The sequence below is a fragment of the Loxodonta africana genome, chromosome 9 (genome assembly GCF_030014295.1).
Source record: "Loxodonta africana isolate mLoxAfr1 chromosome 9, mLoxAfr1.hap2, whole genome shotgun sequence".
Classification (NCBI taxonomy): Eukaryota; Metazoa; Chordata; class Mammalia; order Proboscidea; family Elephantidae; genus Loxodonta; species Loxodonta africana.
The window spans coordinates 120,267,260-120,287,631 of record NC_087350.1 but is presented as its reverse complement, the minus strand read 5'-3'; the positions used below and the strand labels follow the sequence as shown (position 1 = coordinate 120,287,631).

General features: G+C 56.4%; 1 protein-coding gene across 2 annotated transcripts in view; it reads right to left on the bottom strand.

Annotated features, from left to right (window-relative positions):
• Window positions 1-20,372, bottom strand: part of COL5A1 (collagen type V alpha 1 chain) — a 185,775-nt gene that overhangs the window by 75,736 nt on the left and 89,667 nt on the right. For both annotated transcript variants that reach the window (XM_064290634.1, XM_064290635.1), the window contains exons 12-25: window positions 17,966-18,040; window positions 17,537-17,629; window positions 16,001-16,057; window positions 15,294-15,347; window positions 14,904-14,957; window positions 11,226-11,279; window positions 9,702-9,755; window positions 7,991-8,044; window positions 6,338-6,382; window positions 4,530-4,583; window positions 2,679-2,723; window positions 1,637-1,690; window positions 1,337-1,381; window positions 126-179 (exon numbers count right to left, since the gene is read on the bottom strand). In XM_064290634.1, coding sequence (XP_064146704.1) covers window positions 126-179; window positions 1,337-1,381; window positions 1,637-1,690; window positions 2,679-2,723; window positions 4,530-4,583; window positions 6,338-6,382; window positions 7,991-8,044; window positions 9,702-9,755; window positions 11,226-11,279; window positions 14,904-14,957; window positions 15,294-15,347; window positions 16,001-16,057; window positions 17,537-17,629; window positions 17,966-18,040 — 792 coding nt within the window. The remainder of the gene's footprint in view (window positions 1-125; window positions 180-1,336; window positions 1,382-1,636; window positions 1,691-2,678; window positions 2,724-4,529; window positions 4,584-6,337; window positions 6,383-7,990; window positions 8,045-9,701; window positions 9,756-11,225; window positions 11,280-14,903; window positions 14,958-15,293; window positions 15,348-16,000; window positions 16,058-17,536; window positions 17,630-17,965; window positions 18,041-20,372) is intronic.

Below are 20,372 nucleotides of genomic sequence, written 5' to 3'. Positions count from 1 at the left end.
AGACCCACCATCCCCTCACCCTGGAGCATGGAAGGGGAGGCAGCTGTCTTAGTTATCTAATGCGACTTTCCAGCCCCCATCTCTGGGGCAGGTACTGGGGGAGTGAGGAGGGCAGGGGTACTCACCGGGGGTCCATCAGCGCCAGGCATCCCTGGGAGTCCTGGTTTACCCAAGGGGCCCTAGAACAAATCAGAGGCTCTGTAAGGACATGCCTGGGGGTTCTCTTCCTTCTGGAGTTGGCCAGCCTCCCTGCCTGTCCCCAGGACAGTAGTTGAAAGGCTGGGCCAGGGGCGCTCTGCTCCCTCTTCAAAGCCTCCAGTGCCTGCAACAACCCATGCGGAGGCCTTCACCCCGACTGTTTCCAGGGCCTTCCGAAAGTTACCACAAAGCACAATGCACTTCCCCCTCCCTCCACGCCCTCCTGTTTAGGTGCCAGTCTTCCGGGAGCCTGTCCTGGTGCCACCTTCAGGATGGCCAGCCTCCTTGGCCCCTCGGCAGCACCCTTCCTGGGCCAGCCTGTCTCCCCCGAGACCAAGGCTGCGTGGGCCTTCTCAGTTAAACCTCACCTTGTGGGGCACACCGGCACATCAATCCCTGAGGCAGTGGTTCCCAAACTGTGTTCCCTGAAGCACCAGCAGCAGCATCCCCAGGGATCTTGTTAGAAATGCATATTCCCAGGCCCTCCCCTCACCTATTCAGTCAGAAACTCAGGTGGACCCAGGAATCTGTGTTTAGACAAGCCTTCCAGGGGTTCTATGTGCTGAGAACTACCACCTCAGAGATAACTGTGCTGGTCCCAGGCAAAAAACCAAGGCACTGTGAATTAATTAAAATGCCTAGGGCCTGGGGTTAGGCCACAGCCAGGAGGGACCAGCCTCCATAGTCTCTATGGCTCTTTCTGGAGACCTAGGACACAGTGCTAGGTGCTGAAGACTTATCTAGGGCCGCCGGATTTTGAAACACACACACACGCAGAACATAGACACACACACACACACACACGCGCGCGATGTCCAGTTACATTCAGATTTCAGATAAACACTGAACAGCTCAAATTTAAAGGCATTTTTTTTTTTGGTGGGGAGGTTCACTCTGACAACCCTAGATACACCGAGAGGATGAATGAGTGAACATGTGGATGTATGAGTACGTGGGGACAAAGCTCCAGTTTGTCTTCCTCACAGCTCACTGCTCAGCTCGTGGAAGAAAAGAGACCACTGCGCCTCGGGTGGACACAGGCGGAGGACGAGCTGGGACGGCCAGCACCCCTCCCCAGGCTGCACGCTGCAGTCACCTTGTGCCCTGGCCCCCTCCCTCGCCCACTCAGGCCCCCTACCTTTTCTCCTGGAGGCCCGATCGCACCCTGGGGGCCGGGAAGACCCTGCAAGGGGAAGAGCAGGTGGGAGAGGCCAGGGCACCAACAACGCAGAGCCCCTCCACCCACCCACCTTCCCTCCGACCCTCTTCCTCTCGGGGCCCGGCTTGGCCACCTCCTGCTGCGGTCACCCTTGGGCCAGGCAGGTGGCGGAGGGCCAGGGCTCAGGGGCTGCTTGCTCCCAGCATAATGCACTTGGAGAGCTGCACCAGCAACCCCACCACCTGACGAATGAACATTCCCTCCCCCCCACGCACTTACCTGGGCACCTGGATTACCCTGCTGGCCCGGGGGGCCCGGTTCTCCCTGGGGACCCTACGGGAAACAAAAGCAAAGGCACTGCGGTGGGCCCTGGAGGAGGGGGAGGGGCCGCTGACCGCAGCCAGCCCTCCCTGGGGGTCTCCCCCCACCATCCTGACCAGCTGTCTTTTCAGTCTGCTCTTAACTGCCCCCAACAACACCAGACACTCCGGAACAGCCCAGACAGGACGAGGCAGGCAGGGCCGCACCCAGAGACCCAACTAGAACGCATGACCTCCAAGCACTCAACATTGACCCCATGTAAGGGGCACTCCTGACAGGTCAGTTTGGAGCCCTGGTGGCGCAGTGGTTAAGAGGTTGGTTTCCAACCAAAAGGTCGGCAGTTCAAATCACCAGCCACTCCTTGGAAACCGTATGGGGCAGTTCGACTGTGTCCTGTAGGGTCGCTGTAACTCAGGATTGATTCAATGGCAATGGGTTTTTTTTTGTAAGGAACACTAGCTTGTTTATGCAAACATGTCCAAGTAGTCCATGAAGGAAATTGTTCAAAAATATTTTATTTGGCAGAGAACGCCCAAATCATCCTGTCGTGCTCAAGTCTCCCACCAGTTAAAAAACCGGTTGCCGTCCAGTTGATTCCCACACATGGCGACCCCATGTGCGCAGAACATTCACCGTTTGGCCCATCTGAGACTCAAAAATAAAGTCTCCCAAATGCCCTCAAAGTAGACCTGGCACCCACGGGCCTTCTCTCCGGGGCTTTTCACAGCACGTGTGCACCACCAGCTCACAGGGCACCGTGAGGAGGGAATTCCACCCCCTCCACGTGTGCACTGGCTGGGCCCGGCTCGAGATGGAGCAAGCGTCAGAGGCTCAGATTGGTGCAAGGCCTCTTGCATTGGCATGCACAGTGGCCAGGGACTGGGAGTCTGCACCCTCCTCTTCACTCCCATCTAATTTTGAAAGCAACAGATCCCCCACATCTAGATCATGCCCAGTGAACATCTACCCAGAGGCCTTGCCACGGGACCCCGTGACTCACCACGTTTCCTTTTGGGCCGGGCTGGCCGTCCATGCCAGTCACACCCTGTGGGGGGTTTAGGAGGAAAGAGATTGAATGTAGCAGAACCCATGAGGCTCAGAAAGAAGACCCTCCCCTGGTGTGGACCCTGCCTGAGGCGTATCAGATGATGGGGCACCTTTTGTGAAGGGGACGGGCTGGATCTTCAATCCACCCCCACTTTGCAGCTCATGGGGGTCCTCAGCTATGGGTTAACCAGCTGCCTAGGCCCTGAGCATAACCTGGGCAGGCCCTCAGTGTAGTGAAAGGAGGGCAGGGGCCTAGGAAGGGTGAAGGGATAGGCCCAGCCCTGGTGAGGCTGGAACCCAGGGCTTCGGTCTCCTGCCAGAGCCCTGAAATGCGAGTCAAGATAGTGCTCCTAACACAGGGCTTCAAACCTATTAGTTCCTGTTCAAACCCCTGCTGAGAATGTGCATTTCTACCCCAGATATGCTGAATCGGAATCTATAGTGTGACGAGATCCCAGGTGATTCTTGTTGTTGTTGTTGTTGTTGTTGTTAGGTGCTGTCCAGTCAGTTCTGACTCATAGCAAACCCATGTACAACAGAACAAAACACTGCCCAGACCCGTGCCATCTTCACAAACATTGTTACGCTTGAGCCCGCTGTTGCAGCCACTGTGCCAATCCATCTCATCCAGGGTCTGCCTCTTTTTTGCTGACTCTACTTTACCAAGCACGATGTCCTTCTCCAGGGACTCAGCCCTCCTGAAAACATGTCCAGAGTATGTGAGTTGTAGTCTCGCCATCCTTGCCCCTAAGGAGCATTTTGGTTGTATTTCTTCCAGAACGGATTTGCTCGTCCCTCTGGCAGTCCTTGGTATATTCAGTACTCTTCTCCAGCACCACAGCTAAAGGTGTCAGCTCTTCTCCAGGCTTCTTTATTCATCGTCCAGATTTCGCATGCATAGGAGGCAATTAAAAACTACAAGACTTGTTTCATGTGCACCTTAGTCTTCAAGGTGACATCTCTGCTTTTCAACACTTTAAAGAGGTCTTTCGTAGCAGATTTGCCCAATGCAATGCATCTTTTGATTTCTTGAGTGCTGCTTCCATGGGTTTTGGTTGTGGATCCGAGTAAAATGAAATCCTTGACAACTTCAATCTTTTGCCACTTTATCATGATGTTGCTTACTGGTCCAGTTGTGAGGATTTTTGTTTTCTTTATGTTGAGGTACAATCCATCCTGAAGGCTGTGGTCTTTGATGTTCATCAGTAAGTGCTTCAAGTCCTCTTCACTCTCAGCAAGCAAGGTTGTGTCATCTGCATAACGCAGGTTGTTAATGAGTCTTCCTCTGATCCTGATGCCCCGTTCCTTTTCATATAGTCCAGCTTCTCGGGTTCTTCTGTATAATAAATTTTCAGACCACTGCTCTGCCAGTGCTTCTCGGAACTGGTCCCTAACCAGCAGCATTAGCATCACCTGGGAACTTCCTAGAAGTGCAAATTCTCAGCAGGGGTTCCAACAGGAAGGAACCAGTTCCAAGCCCTGGTGTACCAGAAATAACCCGGGCTTTGTGCCTGGAAAGGGGAAGCTAGGAAACGGGAGGGCCGTGGAGTCAGCTTGTCTGAGGTCTGCAAACCCCACCGGCTGCAGCTGTTTCCTTTGCTCTGGGCTCAGAGGCCTGCTAAAGCCCTACATTGCACAGGCAGGTTTGCACGAGGTCAGCTCAGATGAGGAGCCTGAAGGCCCACATTGCACAGGTGGGTTTGCATGAGGTCAGCTCAGATGAGGAGCCTGAAGGCCCGAGTAGGCCGCTAAGCTCAGCAGCTGATCTCAGGGCACAGACAAGCAAAGGGGCAGCAGGACATACCGGGGGTCCAGGAGGGCCCGGAGGCCCCTTTGGCCCAAGCAGACCACGAGGACCCTGCAAGAGAGAAGAGCAAGGAAGAGTCAAACACCGCCTGGATGCCCATCCCATCTCCCTGTTCTCCAGGCAAACCCTTCTGCCCTGAGCCCCACTGCCCCCCGCCCCCACCCTGGAGAGAGCCTTGGCTGTGGCTGGGTCCCCAGGCTCCCTCCCTGCCCTGCTTGTCTCCTGACCCCCACCTCCCCACCTCTGCACTGGGAACCAGAGGGCAGGAGGTGCCTGGAACTGGGGAGTCCAGACGGGGGAAGGAAGGGGCGTCCTCCAGGACAGGGGGCCTTTCTAGTCGGCAGCCTATGTCCGGTGCAAGAACAGGGCAGGCAGCACGTGAGCCTCCCAGAGCCAGGCTGCACAACCACATCCTGCTGCCCATGGCGCCTTTGTGTGACTTCTGGTCACCGGCTCAGGCCTCTCTCTCGGCAATAATATTCCAGGGTGTTTCTGATATCAGAGAGTTGGAGGGTTCGGGGGGGAGACTATGGGCGAAACTAGGTCTCAGCTGGGGACAGCCTGACCAGGTGCCTGGAGAGAAGCCTGAAGCTCACCGCTTTTCTGGGGCAGCCACCTCGGACCGAGATAGGTCATTCCCTTCTCAGGCAGTGGGTGACAGGCGTGTACAATGCATGTGTCTGTGCCTAGGAGCTGCCCAAAGGGAGCCCGCCCTGAATCTCCCCCACCCACCTGCCTACCAGGGAGCTAGGGAGCCTGTGACCAAGGCCGTGGATTCAAGTGCCCTTAATTTTACAGAACCTTGTTAGATCCCATGGAAGAGAAATCCTGCCCACGTTCATTGCCACTTAAATGTTGCTTTCATTATCTTAATACCCAGTCATATAAATGTTTTTTTAGAAGTTAATAGCCCAGAAGATACTGCTCAGATATGTGTTAGGAGCGAGCGGGCTGACAAATCCGCCTTAACAGCTAGGCAGGCACCGAGGGCGGAATCAGTACCCACGAGCCGGCACCTGCCACCCGGCACCCTCCTCCATGCAGCGCGGCGACGCCCCCATCAATCCACAGTGACAGGCACACTCTGACAGGGAGGGTGGGGAAGGGGGCGTGTAAAAAGCAATGGCAGGTGAGAAGTGACTGATGTCCTTTGTTGTCGAGGACATTTTGTTTGGGCCTAAAAATGAGTGCGTTTAAGGCGAAAGAGCTTTTCTATGCCTGGGTCAGAGGCAGGCTGCTGAGGGCTCTGCTTTGGAAGGCGTGGCGGTCTACACCAGCAGCCAGCTTGGCTGATTCAGCTCAGAGGCCGCAGTCTGAAGGGTCTCCTTCTTCCCAGAGACAGCCCAGACATCCCCATCATGTGGCCTAGATCCCCCAGGATGTGGCCTGGAGACGCCATGATACAGCCCAGACACCCGCACGATCTAGCCTGGGGCCCCAGGATGCGGCCTGGAGACCCCCCCCAAGATGCAGCCTGGACGCCCATGATGTAGCCTGGAGAGCCCATGATGTGGCCTGGAGACCCCCCCCCCCAGATTGTGGCCTAGAGACCCAACCACACCCTCTCAAGGCCTGGGCTTCTTCGCCAGCGGAGGCCCCCAGGATCCACTCCTGAGAGCACCCCGCCCACCTCCTGATGTGCCCTTCCTTCTTTCCCAGGGTAACACCCGGGTCTGCCTCACTTCTCCAGGCCAGGCTACTGTTTCAGTCTCTACTCCACACCCATTCTAGACTGTGCTCCAAGCCAGCCCCCAAGGGGTCATCCCCGTGATGCAGTCCAGAGTTCCACCCAGCCGGAGACTTACGGGTTCCCCAGGCAGCCCTCGGGGCCCGACTTCTCCATCATCGCCCTGTGGGGAGAGAAGAGGCGGGCTGTAGGGACAAGCTGTACAGGCAGGTCACCACAAGAGACCATTCCCTGTGATGATGCAGCCATCAGCAGGCTGGAGCTGTGGCCACATACCAGCCAAAACAGTCCAGAATGTGCTCACACCAGCAGCCCTGGTAGGTGTGTGGATGCTGCAGGTGAGAGGTGAAGCCTGGGCTCTGGGAACCACGAGATCCCTGGGCCAAGCCCTGGGAGCCAGGTGTCTCCACCAGGGTCAGAAACACACCCAGCAGAGCAAATCAGCCTTTCCTTCTGGTTCTGGAGGGCACATTCTGCCCTTGCCGGGCTCACACACCGGAGATACTGTCACACTCAGCTTCTCTCTGCCTATCACCACACAGACACACTCACACACCTGTGCATGTACACACATACACATTCATACAACACACACGCACATTCACATGTGTGCAGGCACACACACACTCCTACCCGTGAACACACATATACACACTCATGGGTATACACATTCACGCAGTACACACACACGCACATACTCATACATGTGTATGCACACACACACGCACACACACACGCACATGACCACACGTGCACACGTGCACACACACGTGCACATAAGTGCACCCCCCTCCTCTGCCTGGAGAAGCACAGAATTTGGAGGTGTACGTCTAGGGGAGTGCCCCTCTCCTTCCTCATCTAGCAGGTGACAAGCTGAGGCCCGTTTGGGTGACCAGGCCGTGTCAATGACAATGTCAGCGGAAAGCGAGGAAGGACAGCAATGCTGCTGGAGCCTGCCTCCTCACTCCCTCCTGCTCCTTGTTCTCATTTACCATGGCTGCTTAAACATTTCCCTAAAAGACCCTTAAAGCCGCTGAAAATGTCTGAGCTACTGGGGCGGCTGGGGCTGGAGGGGAAGAGGGGCCAAAAACTGCAGTTGGCACATTCTACACCATAGCAGACCCGTGCTATGGTCTAAAGAAGATGCTTAGCCTCGACCCCCAAGAAGGCGCACGTGACAGCACTACAAGCTGCGGGGTGCACGAGCCCCTGTTTAGGAGCCTGACTCCGGCCCCTGCCCCCACCTTGGACAACAGCTTCCACTCCCTTCTTCTGGTCACACATTCCCAGTGACTGTGCCCTGGCTGCCTCCAGGTCCATGACTCCCTACGTGCCTCCCCTGACCCTTGCCCCTAAGTCCCCTGGCTCCCCATTCTGGACGCCTCCATCCAACACCTCAGGGGAGATGAACTGAGCTGTGAAGCTCCTTGGCTCCCCCGAAATCCCCCTTCCAGCGTGATCTGGGGTACCTGTCTCCCACAGTCAGGCGCATCCTTTCCGAGCTCCTGACAGCTGAAAGCCACTCCTGAGCTCCACGCATCAGCAACAATGGTAACATAAATGGTGGGCACTGGTGATCTGCTTTTCTCTAAGTCTGGGTGGCCCGCTGCCACCACCAGGCTGCCTCGCATTCAGATCCTCGTCTTCCCCAGCCCGCACCCCAGCACATAGGCGGCCAGTCACACAAAGTCTGGATTCCGTCAGTTTTCCTGCCCAAACCATGGAGAGATCAGGCAGACAGGTGCAAGGAGAGAGAACACAGAATACGCACCCTTTCTCCGTCTTCTCCCGGAGGTCCCGGGGGGCCAGAAGGACCAGGGTCACCCTAGGAAGCAAGGTCAGCGTCAGCCATCCCTGGTAGTTCACACACAGCTTGTCTCCAGCCCCCCATTTAGTTTTTCTCTAAGTCTGATTCTGAAACGTATAAGTAGTCCGAAGGCTTTCCCAGTTTGGGATAAGATCCTTTTGGAGCTCACGGACACTGGAGTGACTGGGCTGATGGCTGGTTGCATAGAACCTTATCAGAGGCAGCACAGAGGTCCTGAAGGGGGGACGTTTGCCAGGCTGAGCATGCATTGGGGGCAGGCAGGAGTCCGCAGACAGGAGGGCAGCCCAGGACACTGAGGCAGGTCCCTGAAGCCACTTGACGCAGGGTCACTCCAGCCCCCAGCAGAGCCACTACTCAGGATGGTGGCCTCCGTGAGGGTCAGGGCTATGTCACCCCAGTTCCCTGCAGCTTCAGGGCCCTGCACACAGTAGGTGCTCAAGACATGTGTGTCAGTCAGTCAAGCAGCTGTCAGCTGTCCCTGTCAGCTCAGGGACCAGTCCTGTGGCTGCGTGTCCTGTTTTCACATGGCTGTTGGAGAACGCGCATAGGCTCTGGCTAAATTGTGACAGCCTGTTCCTCAAACGTTATGAAATGTCATGGAGAAATCCACCTGGCAAAGTCAGTAAACGTGTGTGTGTGCATGCGTGTGTGTATGTACGTATGCGTGCACATGAGTGAGCATATATGCATGTACAGGTGTGTGTGGGTGTTCATGCATGTAAACTCACAATATGCCAAAACATAACTGCCATGTCCATCTACCCCAGAGACCACAGGGAAGGGAGGAGATGACAATACGGGCACGCAGGCCACGGGGAGAGGCACACGGGGACTCCAAGGGGCTGCCTGGCAGAAGAGCCCCGGAGCAGACAGAGCCAGCTCTTGGAAGCATTTCCAGAATTCCTCTTTGGGAATCCCATCCTAACTACTTGCAGCCCTTCCACATGCCTGACCCAAAATGAGTGGCCCGAGCCTGACCCGAAGAGGCTCTGAGTTATTCATGGATGTTTCCAAGCTCCCAAGCCCATCCACAGAGGATAAAGACATGCCCCTGGGGTGACTCAGACAGGGACAGCAGAAGCCCCTTCCTGCTGAGCCACGGATTTAAAATCAGCTGTAAGGCCACATGTGGAGGAGATGGCCCGCTCTGGTGGCCTCCCAGAGCTCCCGCTGGGGTACACCTGGTGCTGAGGGAAGCCCCCTGCTTGCTCACAGGTCTCTCTCCCCAAAGACACCCCAACCCTCTTCAATCGGAGCAGGCACTCAGACGTGCCCAACCTCCCAGGATTTCCATTTAATGGTGCAAGGTTCCCTCAGCAATTCTCAAAATGGCGGCCATTTGCAGCAACTGAGACTTGAACACTCAGCACATTTCTGAAAGGAAGGACTCCTCCTTTCCCCTCGTACGGCCCCCAGTGAGCGGGCTGACTGGCTGTTTCTCTATAAACTGCAGACCAGAACCCAGTTTGGGGGCTGAGCTTCCCTCCACAGAGGAATCGTCTTGGCTTTCATTTCCAGCCCTGACTCCTACCAGATCAGTTGGCACGACCCCTGCAGAATCGAGGCACTTCAACCCCACCCAGGAACCCAAAGGCTCGCTGAAGGGCCTCCCCTTCAGGACTTTGTTCTGGGGACTCTCAGAGGAAATACTTACCCGGTGGCCCTTCTCACCCGGCAAGCCGGCCAAGCCATCAAAGCCACGGTCACCCTGTGAGAAGAACAGAGACCTTCAGAGACCATCCACACAGGTGGGCTACACCTGCGTCCATGCACCCTGGGACCCCAGGATCCCCCTACCCTACCATGGCCCTCATGTGTGATGGGCATTTCTCTGCTTTGGTCTGCAATCCCAGCCTCTTCTCCCCAGACGCCAGCAAAGGCTGGCAAAGGGAGAGGTGGCTTTTATCACAGAGTCACAGACTGTGGTGAGCTCAGCCTTCAGGTGACAGCTGCAGTGTCAGCGCGTGTGTGTCTGCTGTCCCCTCCCCACCTGAGGGCAGGTCCTGAAAGCAGGGACCTTGCTCCTCACCGTGTCCTCAGTGCCAAAAGTCACCTGACACTGTAGGTGCTCTATGCTCACTTGGAGAATGGACCAGCGCTGGCAGGCCTCTGACACCCTGGCTCCCCAGCCAGCCCGACTTTCGTCACCCAGGAACAGCACCCCAACTCATGACTATTGCAAACCAGGGGAGGTGAAGCAAGGGTGAGATGACTTAGGCTCTCAGTACTTCCGTGGTTGAGGGAAGATGGTGAATCTACAGAGGCAGATGCACTGAGTCAGTCCTGTCTTCCTCTTATCAGCCCAGGCCACAGAACCAGAGAGCTTAGTAGCTCAGGCTCAGTGAAGCTCTTTAGAGTTCAACCATGCCGGTGATGAGGTGACCAGGCACAGTGGACATCTGGCCCTGTGTGGTGACCTAGTCTCTAGCCTCCCTTCTAATCACATCTGCTGCCCCCATGGTAGTCTCTCATCGGAAAAGATCCATATTCCCTCTGCCCCTGGCATGGCCTTCCAGGAGGACCAAGAATGGAGGAGAAATGTCACAGCAAAGTTGGGCGCGGAGGAATGGATGCTCTGAACCTCACAGATACAGGGACTGGAGTTTCAAAGGCCACCAGCTACCCCAGTGCAGATGTCGTTCACGCACAAACCTGGGCTCTTACTTTCACTCACGCAGTGTCTATTCACTCCCACCAACACCAGGAGCCCGGACACTCCACAGCTGGACAAGAAGGCTCCCGGCTCCCTGGACTACACTCAGGAGCTCCCTGGCAACTTGAAGGCCATGTATTCCCTGCGTCAGCTCCCACGTGTGTGAGATACTTTCATCTGAATGTTCATGAATAGTTTTCACAGTTGGAAGTCCATCCCCCATGATTTCCACTGCAAATTTGTTTCCACCTTTCAGAAACCCAACTGCAGCCATCAAGCTTGATCATAAAATTCCCCTGACCAACCCATGTCCATGTCAACGTCCCACAGAGTGACACATCCAGACAGAACCCTCCTCACCCCCAAGCTTCTACCCCAGATGTGGGTAAGTGTTGGAGGCCATTATCTGTCACCATGATCACAGCCATCACGTAAACAGTACACTGGCCATGTCACCATCATGATGATGGCCATGATGGTGACCGTGGTCCAGGGCACCAAGATAGCAGGAAGTGGCAGCCTTACCTTGGGGCCGGTTTGTCCAGGCATTCCTCTTGCTCCATCACTCCCAGCCCGCCCCTGGAAAAGAGGAGGGTGAATCGTCAGTACAAGAGTGGCCAGGTCACCAAGGCTACTGAGAGGGAGTTTCCTGGTCTACTAAGTTGAGGGACACTGGAGACATGGCCACCATGGGCCACAGCCCTTTGGCTAGGCTGGTCCAGAGGACCAAGACACAGGACCCCTGAGGCTGCTCCACGCCTCACACTGTAGGAATTAGAACAGGGTGCTGGTCTTGCCGAGCCTCTCTATCCTGCACGCCAATGGGGAGGAGGCACCTGCCCCCCTTGAGCTTCTGAGGAGATGACAGGACTAGGCAGATGAGACCAGGCAGGGGCAACAGTGATGAAAAGCTATGTCCATGTGGGGCCGCTCTCTCAGGTGAGAGCATCCGCTGACGTACCTGCACGCCCATTACTCTCTGCATGTGGAAGTCAGATTACAGGCCAGAGAGTCACAGGGAGAGGAAGCAAGCATCCAGTCAGGCCACCAGACTACAGAAGGAACCGGGGCCCAGAAGGTGATGTTCTACTGAGACCACACGAGTGCCCAGATGCAGGTCCAGACTAATTCAGCCACCTCATCCCTGATAGCTGCTCTCTGGCCGATACTGCCAGCTACTGTGCCGCCACAGACAAGCCACAGCCCCCACCTCATTGGCCATGGGCTGACGGACACAGCCTGGGTCTTCTAAGATCCACCCCAAAGCTCCCACAATCACGCACACAGGAGAGCCCCGCTAGGCCGTGACCACCGAGATGGGGACGGAGACCCTGCCAGCCATCATTAAACTTGGCCAGACCTTGACGTACTAACAAGGAGCATCAGCAAAGCACATTGGAGACCAGATCAAGGGGCACCTGAGAGGAGAACGGGGCGGCTGGGCTCCCTGCTTCTCCCTTCCCCGCTCCCCATGGGCCAAGCGTGGGCTTGCCAGTTCACTCTGCTCACAGAGGTCCAGACGCCACTTCCTGAAGGCCAAGCCACCAGGACGTCGGCTAACCTGGGCTTTGGTCTCTCAAAGCACAACAAATGCTGTGAAAGCAGCACCCCGAGCAGCAGAGAGGAAAACAGAGGACGCAACAGATAATAGGAAAGGGCTGGGCTCCCTCTGCTTAAAGGTTATGGGGCCACAAGGATGAACCGTCTCAGAAAAGGTATCGAGCAGCCCGGCTGAACGAGACGCTGCCCAGCTAGTCGGGGGCCGAGCTCCTGAAATCTCCAAAAACAGTGGGGAGGATTAAAAGGAGATAGTACGCAAGTCCGCAGCACGACACTGCTCTGCAGAATGTTCTGGCAGGACTCCCTCTGTGTGGGCCACGTGAGCAAAGAACCAGCTCCGCACACCGGCCACCGGCTCTAAGCCTCCCTCCACCTGCTCCTTCAGGGCCTCGCCGGGGCTCTCGCTGCCTTACCGCTTACGCGTACGCACAGCCCTGATGGGACAAAAGGAGACCCTGTGGTGCGCAAACGGTTATGTGCTCGGGTGCTAACCAAAAGGTTCAAATCCACCCTGACGTGCCTCAGAAGAAAGGCCTGGCAACCTACTGCTGAAAACTCTGTGGAGCACAGTTCTCTGCACACAGGGGGTCTCCATCAATTGCAATCAACTCAGCTGCAACAAGTTCGATTTTTTGGCGGGGGGGGCTATGACTCAGCTACTAGTCACAATGTAAATCCCTTCCCATATATTTTCTCTTCCCTCTTGAGTTTTTACCTTGTGATTCCCTGGCTGATAAAACAGATTAATTCTAGCGGAACTCGACAAGATGCGATTACAGAGATGCCAAGAAAACCTCAATGAAATAGACCTCAGAATCTGGTTCCAGCTACATCTCCCAGGAGTCCGCTCAGGAACCACAGCCCTCCAGAGTCGGACGACCCCTTGAGAATCTTCTAGTCCGACTCTGCCTCGCGCCTGGATCCCCTCCACAGGTCATTCAGTTATCCTGACAGTTAACTCCCCCAGGCACACGGGATTACTCTTTTCGGAGTCCTGGTGACGGTGGTTAAGAACTCAGCTCCTAACCAAAAGGTCAGCAGTTCAAATTCACCAGCTGCTCCTTGGAAACACTATGGGGCGGTTCTACTCGGTCCTGTAGGGTCGCTATGAGTCGGAATCAACTCAACAGCAACAGGTTTGGTCTTTGGGTTTTATACTCCAAAAAAGGAGCCCTGCTGGCACAGTGGTCAAGCGCACGGCTGCTAACCAAAAGGTCAGCTGTTCAAATCCCCCAGCTGCTCTGAGGGAGAAAGATGTGACGGTCTGCTTCCATAAACATTACAGCCTTGGAAGCCCTAGGGGGCAGTTGTACTCTGTCTTATAGGGTCGCTGTGAGTTGGAATCGACTTGACAGCAATGGGTTTGGATGTTTTTGTTGTTGTTGTTGTTTTCATACTCTGGAAGTGAAAGCAGGGAACTGCAGCATCTGTGCTCAGCGTTCTTTGCAAAGGTTCACACCTGAGTCAATACGACACAAGGGCAAATACACTTCCCTCACTCACCAGGAACAGTTCACACCTGAGTCAATACGACACAAGGGCAAATACACTTCCCTCACTCACCAGGAACAGTTCACACCTGAGTCAATACGACACAAGGGCAAATACACTTCCCTCACTCACCAGAAACAGTTCACACCTGAGTCAATACGACACAAGGGCAAATACACTTCCCTCACTCACCAGAAACACTCACTGGCTGAAGGCCTTTGCTAGCGCCTGGTACGGGTGAGTGTGGTGTCCCTGGCTGCCTGGGTGCTGATCGTTAACTCGTAAAGGCACAGCCTCTTTCAGTAGCCACGGTCACATGGAAACAAACTAGTTCATTCACTAGACCTGCCTTCCAGACAGAAAGCCCTGGGGGCCAGGAGAGTCGGTGGGGTGCAGGAACACCAAGCAGCCCCCCGGCCACATCCCCCAAACCAGGCTCATTTCTGGAGACATGGAATCGCCGGGTGGCATGAATGATTAACGCACTCGGCTGCTCACCGAAAATTTGGAGCTTCGAGTCCACCCAGCTGCCTCAGAAGAAAGATCTAGTGATCTCCTTCCGAAAACTCAGCCGTTAGAAATGGACCCTGGAGGCCACGGTCCCCCTCGGACACGTGTAGGGTCACCGGGAGTTGGCAACAGTTTGGTTCTAGAAGAACAAGGCTGCCTCAAAGAAACAAGGCCCACTGAGAATTTTGTCCTCTCAATTCCTGCCCCCAAAGGGCCTATGAAATTGTTTTAATTAAAATATATATATATATATATATATCAAACTAAATTAGCATGCTCAGGACAGAGGTCTAGGCGGCAGGGGTGGGGGGGCCCTCAGAGAGCCCCTCCCGGGCAGCTGCCTGGGGCTCACGGTGCTGGCCCTGGAAGTGGCCTTGGAGATGGACACGCCTTGTGAACCCGGGAGAAGCCGGCTTTCTGCAGTCCTGCCGGCCCCCGCTGCGCTATGGTTGGAGCAAGCCCACAGCTGATGGGGCTCCGTCAGTGAGGGGTGATGGGGCTCCGTCAGTGAGGGGTGATGGGGCTCCGTCAGTGAGGCGTGATGGGGCTCCGTCAGTGAGGCGTGATGGGGCTCCACCAGCAAGGAGGCTTCTGTGGCCCCCCAGGCCCCCCCAATGCATGATCCAAGCATGAAACACTCACCCTTCTTCCAGGCTTTCCTGTGGGGCCAGGCGGGCCCTGCACCCCTCGGGGACCCTGCCAGGAACCAGAGGACAGAGAGTCATTGGGGTGCCCGTTTTCTTCAAGAAAAGAGCTATGCCTGTCCTTGTGCTTGCCCACATGGCCCCGGCCCTGGCCCTGGCTTCCACCAATCAGGCAGTGCTGGACCGGGCCCAGGATCCGCTCACTGAGCAAGGGCCGGGGATAGCTGTAAGCCGGCTAGTTCCTGGTCTTAGTTCTGTCCTGCTTTCAGCTTTGCCCAAAGCAACAACAGTCTCCCCCAATTCCCTCGAAGAAGTGCAGCATGTGGCATCACCACGCCAGCAGTTCCAGAAATGCCCACCCAAGACCCCCGGGCCCGTCCCCACCTACCTGTGGCCCCATGTCTCCAGGCTCGCCCTTCAGGCCTCCACTCCCAGGCGGACCCTATGGAAACACATTCTGGATTAACGTCCGCTCGGAGGAGAAAGCCCAGGGGAGATAAAGCTGAGATGGTGCTAGGGAAGGAGAGGGCAGGAAGCTGCCTCCGCCTTTTGGAAACACGGGTGTAAACGATGATGGAGGGCCCAGAACCAACGAGGCTCAGGGTCCCCGGTCCCAAGCGGAGGTGGTGCTGCCACTTACGGACTGAAGTCTTCCCTGGACATCCCCAGCCCCCTGGCTACCTGGGGCCCCTCCCACCCCTCAGACACACTCTCCTGCTAACGTGTCAGGGAGGGCTGGTGCTGTCTGGTAACAGCTTCAGGAGTGTCCCTTCCAGGGTCAGCTTGGCACACCCCCTCACCGCCCCTGCAGCAGGGGCCATCCCTAGGCATCACTGTTGTCAGCTCCAGCCCTGGGATCCCCTGGGTGAACTCCCAGCACAGTTGCCTGTTCCAAGGAAGGCGACCCACCCACTCCCACCACGAGGGGCTGTAGCACCAGGAAGACGTGGCTTGTTCCCCCCCGCCCACCCCTGAAAAGCAGAGCCTGGGGAAAGATGTCAGCTGTGTCAACACGCCCACAGCCCCCACTCTGCAGTGGGCACAAGCAGGGAAGACCTGACTCAACGCCAAGCTCCAGACGTGCCAACAACTCACCATGGGGCCTGGTCTGCCGGTGAGACCCATTGGGCCAGCCGGTCCCCTCAGAGCCAACTGCAAGAGAAAACGGACATGCCACGGAGTGGCCAAAGTGGCATGGCCAGGAAGGAAGCGATGGTCAGAAGACCCCCAGACCCTTCCAGAACCCACCAGCGCTGTTCCCCTGGGGCTCTCAGTGCCCATTTCCTCCCTTTGGGGGGCCCTCTGTCCACTTGGGGTGCCTGGAGCCTCCAGCCTATCCCCTCTCTTTTCCCAGCCCGCCCTGCTCATGGAGAGGATCTGCCTCAGCCCCAACTCCGCTGCAGGATGCAAAACGCTCCCTCCCCTCCTGGGCCAGGCGGGGGGTGTCTTCAACCCCGGAGCAGCTCACACTGAGTGACGGAGGGGGATTTCACCCCCTACCCCAGAGGCACCACAAGCACTCCTGCAACTGGGGGGATGCCGGGAGAGTGGGAGCCTTTCCCAGGGCGTCCAGACCCAGGGAAGAGCTGCTGTCAGACTGCAGCCACCAAGGGCCCAGCCCAGACGCGCCTGCCCTTCGCGTTCTCACTGTCAGGAGCCAAGGCCACGCCACGTCCCGGCTCTGCCACCTACCGTGACCCATCTGACCGTGGCTCGCCAGCCCACACGGCTCAGCCACCTCCTTTAAGAGCCGCTCGCTGGAATCCCAGTTTTAAACATGGAAGGTCTTTGCTTTATCAAATACCCTAAGCACACCACCACTCAGCACAGACTAAAGGCAGCCAGGCAGCCCCAAGTCGATAACCCCAGCGCAGAAAATGGGGTTTGTTACGCTCCTATGGCAGCTTCCAGGCAATTTGCTTCCCAGCAGCAACTCCACGCTGCTCTGTCCTGTAATTACGCAGGCGCTCCGTCATTGACATCCACTCCACTGCTGGCTGCCTAAATACTGCGCAAATTTAGCAGTTTCCTGCGATGCCCCATTAAGGGTGCTCCTCGAAGATGCCCCCGCCCCCTGGGGCAGCCTTTGGTCCCATCCCTGGCAGTCAGCAATCCGGAGCTACATTGCTTAGCACAATCTAATTAGCTAATTAGCAGGGAGGCAAATCCCCTCTGTGGGCCCTGCTTTTGGGGACCGAGCAGAGAGCCAGCAAGGAGCTTGGCGCCCAGGGCTCTTTCCCAGGGGGCCTGGCTCTGCCCAGCCCCCTCCCAGGGAGCCCCTTTCGGAGCCATGGGGGCATTTCCTTCCACCTCCAGGACCTTGTAGAGGACCAGGCAGAGGAGGAGGCCAACGGGTGAAGGGAAAGGGATGCAGCCCATAGGGCCATCCGGGTGGGGCAGCCCAGGAGCCCCCCACGAGGTTCCAGCTGTCACTTCCCCATCTGGGACTGGGTGGTCAGTGCGGATGAGGGGTCCCTGGGCAGCCTCTAAAACTTCCCCGGTGCTGACAACTGGACAGGGCGAGGGGACAGTCTACCAGCCACTGGTGTACTCCTTGAGGCAGGGAAGACACTCCCCCAAGCTCTGGGCCCCACCGCCCCCCGCCCCCGCAGGGGCCCACACTGCACTCACCCGGGCCTGTTGCAGAATGGCTTGAGCCTGGGACTCCTGGGCTGAGACCATGGGGCCTTTGGAGCCCGCGTCGCCACCCCCTCCGAACCGGAACTGTGGGTGTAAGGCACGGGGTCACCCAGGGCTCCCTATCCCCTCTTCCCTTGCCCGTAGGTGGGTCCAGAGGTGAGTGGTCCGGCCGGTGTCGACATGCTGTGCTTGAGGGGACCCCGTTCACCCTCACCTCTGCTGGGAGGTGGGGTACCACCCCCTCTAGCGAGGATGGCTGCCCTGAGCCTCTCCCACAGGACTCAGCGGCTTCTCCAGAGCAGCCTGGCCCACTGGGGTTGACCTGAGGCTGAGGAAGGGTGCCACAAATTGCTGGCCCCCTCCTCACCACCGCACTTTGAGCCCTGAGGAAAGGGCTCCCCCCCAAATAAGGACACTCACCGGCAGCATGAGCATGGTCCCAGGAGGTCCAGGCAGGCCATCGGCCCCAGGGAGGCCTGGGCGTCCAGGGGGACCCTGGGATAGAGGAGGCGAAGAGAGCAGGGTCAGAGTACAGTGAGGGATGGGGGAGCTGTGCAGGAGGAGGACGAGGGCAGCTCAGCCACGAGACTCACAGCATAAGCACAGAGCAACACTGACCCATGGCAGGGAATGTTCCAGAAAGCCCAGAGAAGCTAGGAGCATCGCTGTGGGCTGGGACCATTGGAGGCTTCCAAGGAGGAAGTGAGGAGGGCAGGAGGTCTGAGCTGAGCTGGAGGAGAGTGGCAGAACAGAAAGGTGGAGACTGCAATCCAGCTCTGTGGCCGGCTTGAGCAGAGGGACGGGGTGAGGCTGAGCAACGCCTAGAGGTGGCAGGGATGTGGCGTTGGGATACTGTCCACCCAGTGTCCACAGGTGCAGCCCAAGGAATCAGGGATCACAGCTGAGAGGCCCAGCCCTCCTGCCTTGCCCGGGAGGCGACACATCACTGGTCCAGCCTCACTAACTTTGCGCGTGTGGCAGCTCAGATGGACACTTGGCCCAAGTGTCCACTTGCTTCGACAGACACAGGGAATGAAGTTCAGGAGCACAGTCCACAGGAACACAGGCTCACCTCAGGCAATTCCCATAACCCATTAATATACCAACGACAGCTGGGCCCTTCTGGCCGCTGAGGCAGGACATACAGGCTCGAGATGAGCCCTGGCCAGCTCAGGACCACATGGAGAGAAAGCTGGTAAGACGGCTTACTTTCACAACATGTTGTATCACTCAGCTTTGTCACTAATCCAGGCAGGCTCCCAGCTAGCTGGGAGTTGACGAGGTTTGTTTCGCATACAGACGGACGTTTAACTCCCATCCGGCCAAAGTGAGGGACCCCCTAGGCCACACATGAGGAGGGCGGGGTACAGTCCCCAGCTTTCACACCAACAATTGCTAAGCTCCAGCGAGGATGTTAACACCACCAACAGCACTGCTCCCAGGGCAGAGGCACAGGACTGATTCCTAATTCCCGGCTGAGAAGACAAGAAGCAGGTGGTTCTTCTGGAAAGGTCCAGAAAGATGTGGAACCATCTGAACTTGAACCAAAATCTGCCTGCCGTTTCTTTTCTTTAGAGTCATGTCTTAATTACGGAGGAACCTGCGTTCTTCTAAAATGGTCTATAATACCGATTTACAGAAAGTGAAAAGTGGAAGCCCCTGTTCTCTCCCCAGAACTAACTGGGGCTACAATTCCGTCTGTGCAGAGAAAGAGCTGGAAGCTCACACAACACACATCACACATAACCTGTTTGTTATTCTGCAGGGCTGTGTGGGGTGGGAGGCTGTCTTCTTTCACTTTCTAATGGAGTCATTAAGGCAATTTGCCTTTTCTCTTCACGGCAAACCTGGACATTTGTGTGGCTCGCCATCATTACAGAACGGCTGTAGTCCCCCGCATGGTGGGCTAGTCATTTATTTAACCTGTCCGCTCCTGATGCATGCCTGGATGGGTCCAGTTTTCATCATGACACCACTGCCCCAATGAATACTCCGTTACGTTGATTTCTGGAAGTGGAGCTGCGGGGTCAAAGGATTTACACCTGTTTATTGCTAAAGGAGGAGTCCCTGGGTGATGCAAACAGTTAAGTGCTCAACTGCTAGCCAAAAGGTTGGCGGTTCGAACCCACCCAGAGGCACCTTAGAAGACAAGTCTGGCCATCTGCTTCCTAAAGACCACACCCGTTGAAAACCCTGTGGAGCAGTTCTACTCTGCACACTTCAGGTTGCCAGAAGTCAGAACCAACTTGATGGCAACTAACAACAGCAGCAGTTTGCTGATGGAGACAGCCGAACTGCCCTCGCCTGCCATTTTGAAAGACACTCTCAGAAGATGAAAATCCTGCTTACAAAAGAAAAATCCAGAACACGTTTTGCTGCCCAGTTTTTCTCTTGGAGATCTGACGCCGACAGCTGCTCACATCTGAGCTTTCTGCCTCAGACTCAATCCTGACCCAAATCCACAGCTGAAAGCTATGGGGTCCATGTCTCCCAGGGACAAGATGCCATCTATGTGGTGTGTGTGTTTGTGCACATGTGCACGCATGCTCCTGCTCATATGGTATGCGTATGTGCGTGCATGTGTGTACGTGTGCACGCTCCTGTTTTCACGGCATGTTTGCTAGAAGCCAGCACACTAGGGGCGGCCCCTGGTCCACTGTGGTTGACTTTCAAAGACCCACATTTCAGGCTCTTCCCCCCAGCTCTGGCTAAGCCACAGAGGTGAAACTTCAGTGTCAGGGGCTGTGAAAGCAATTCTGCTCTCACTCTGAACACTTCCTACAACCCCAACGATCCCAGAGAATGTGACAGTGGTGAGCAAGGATGG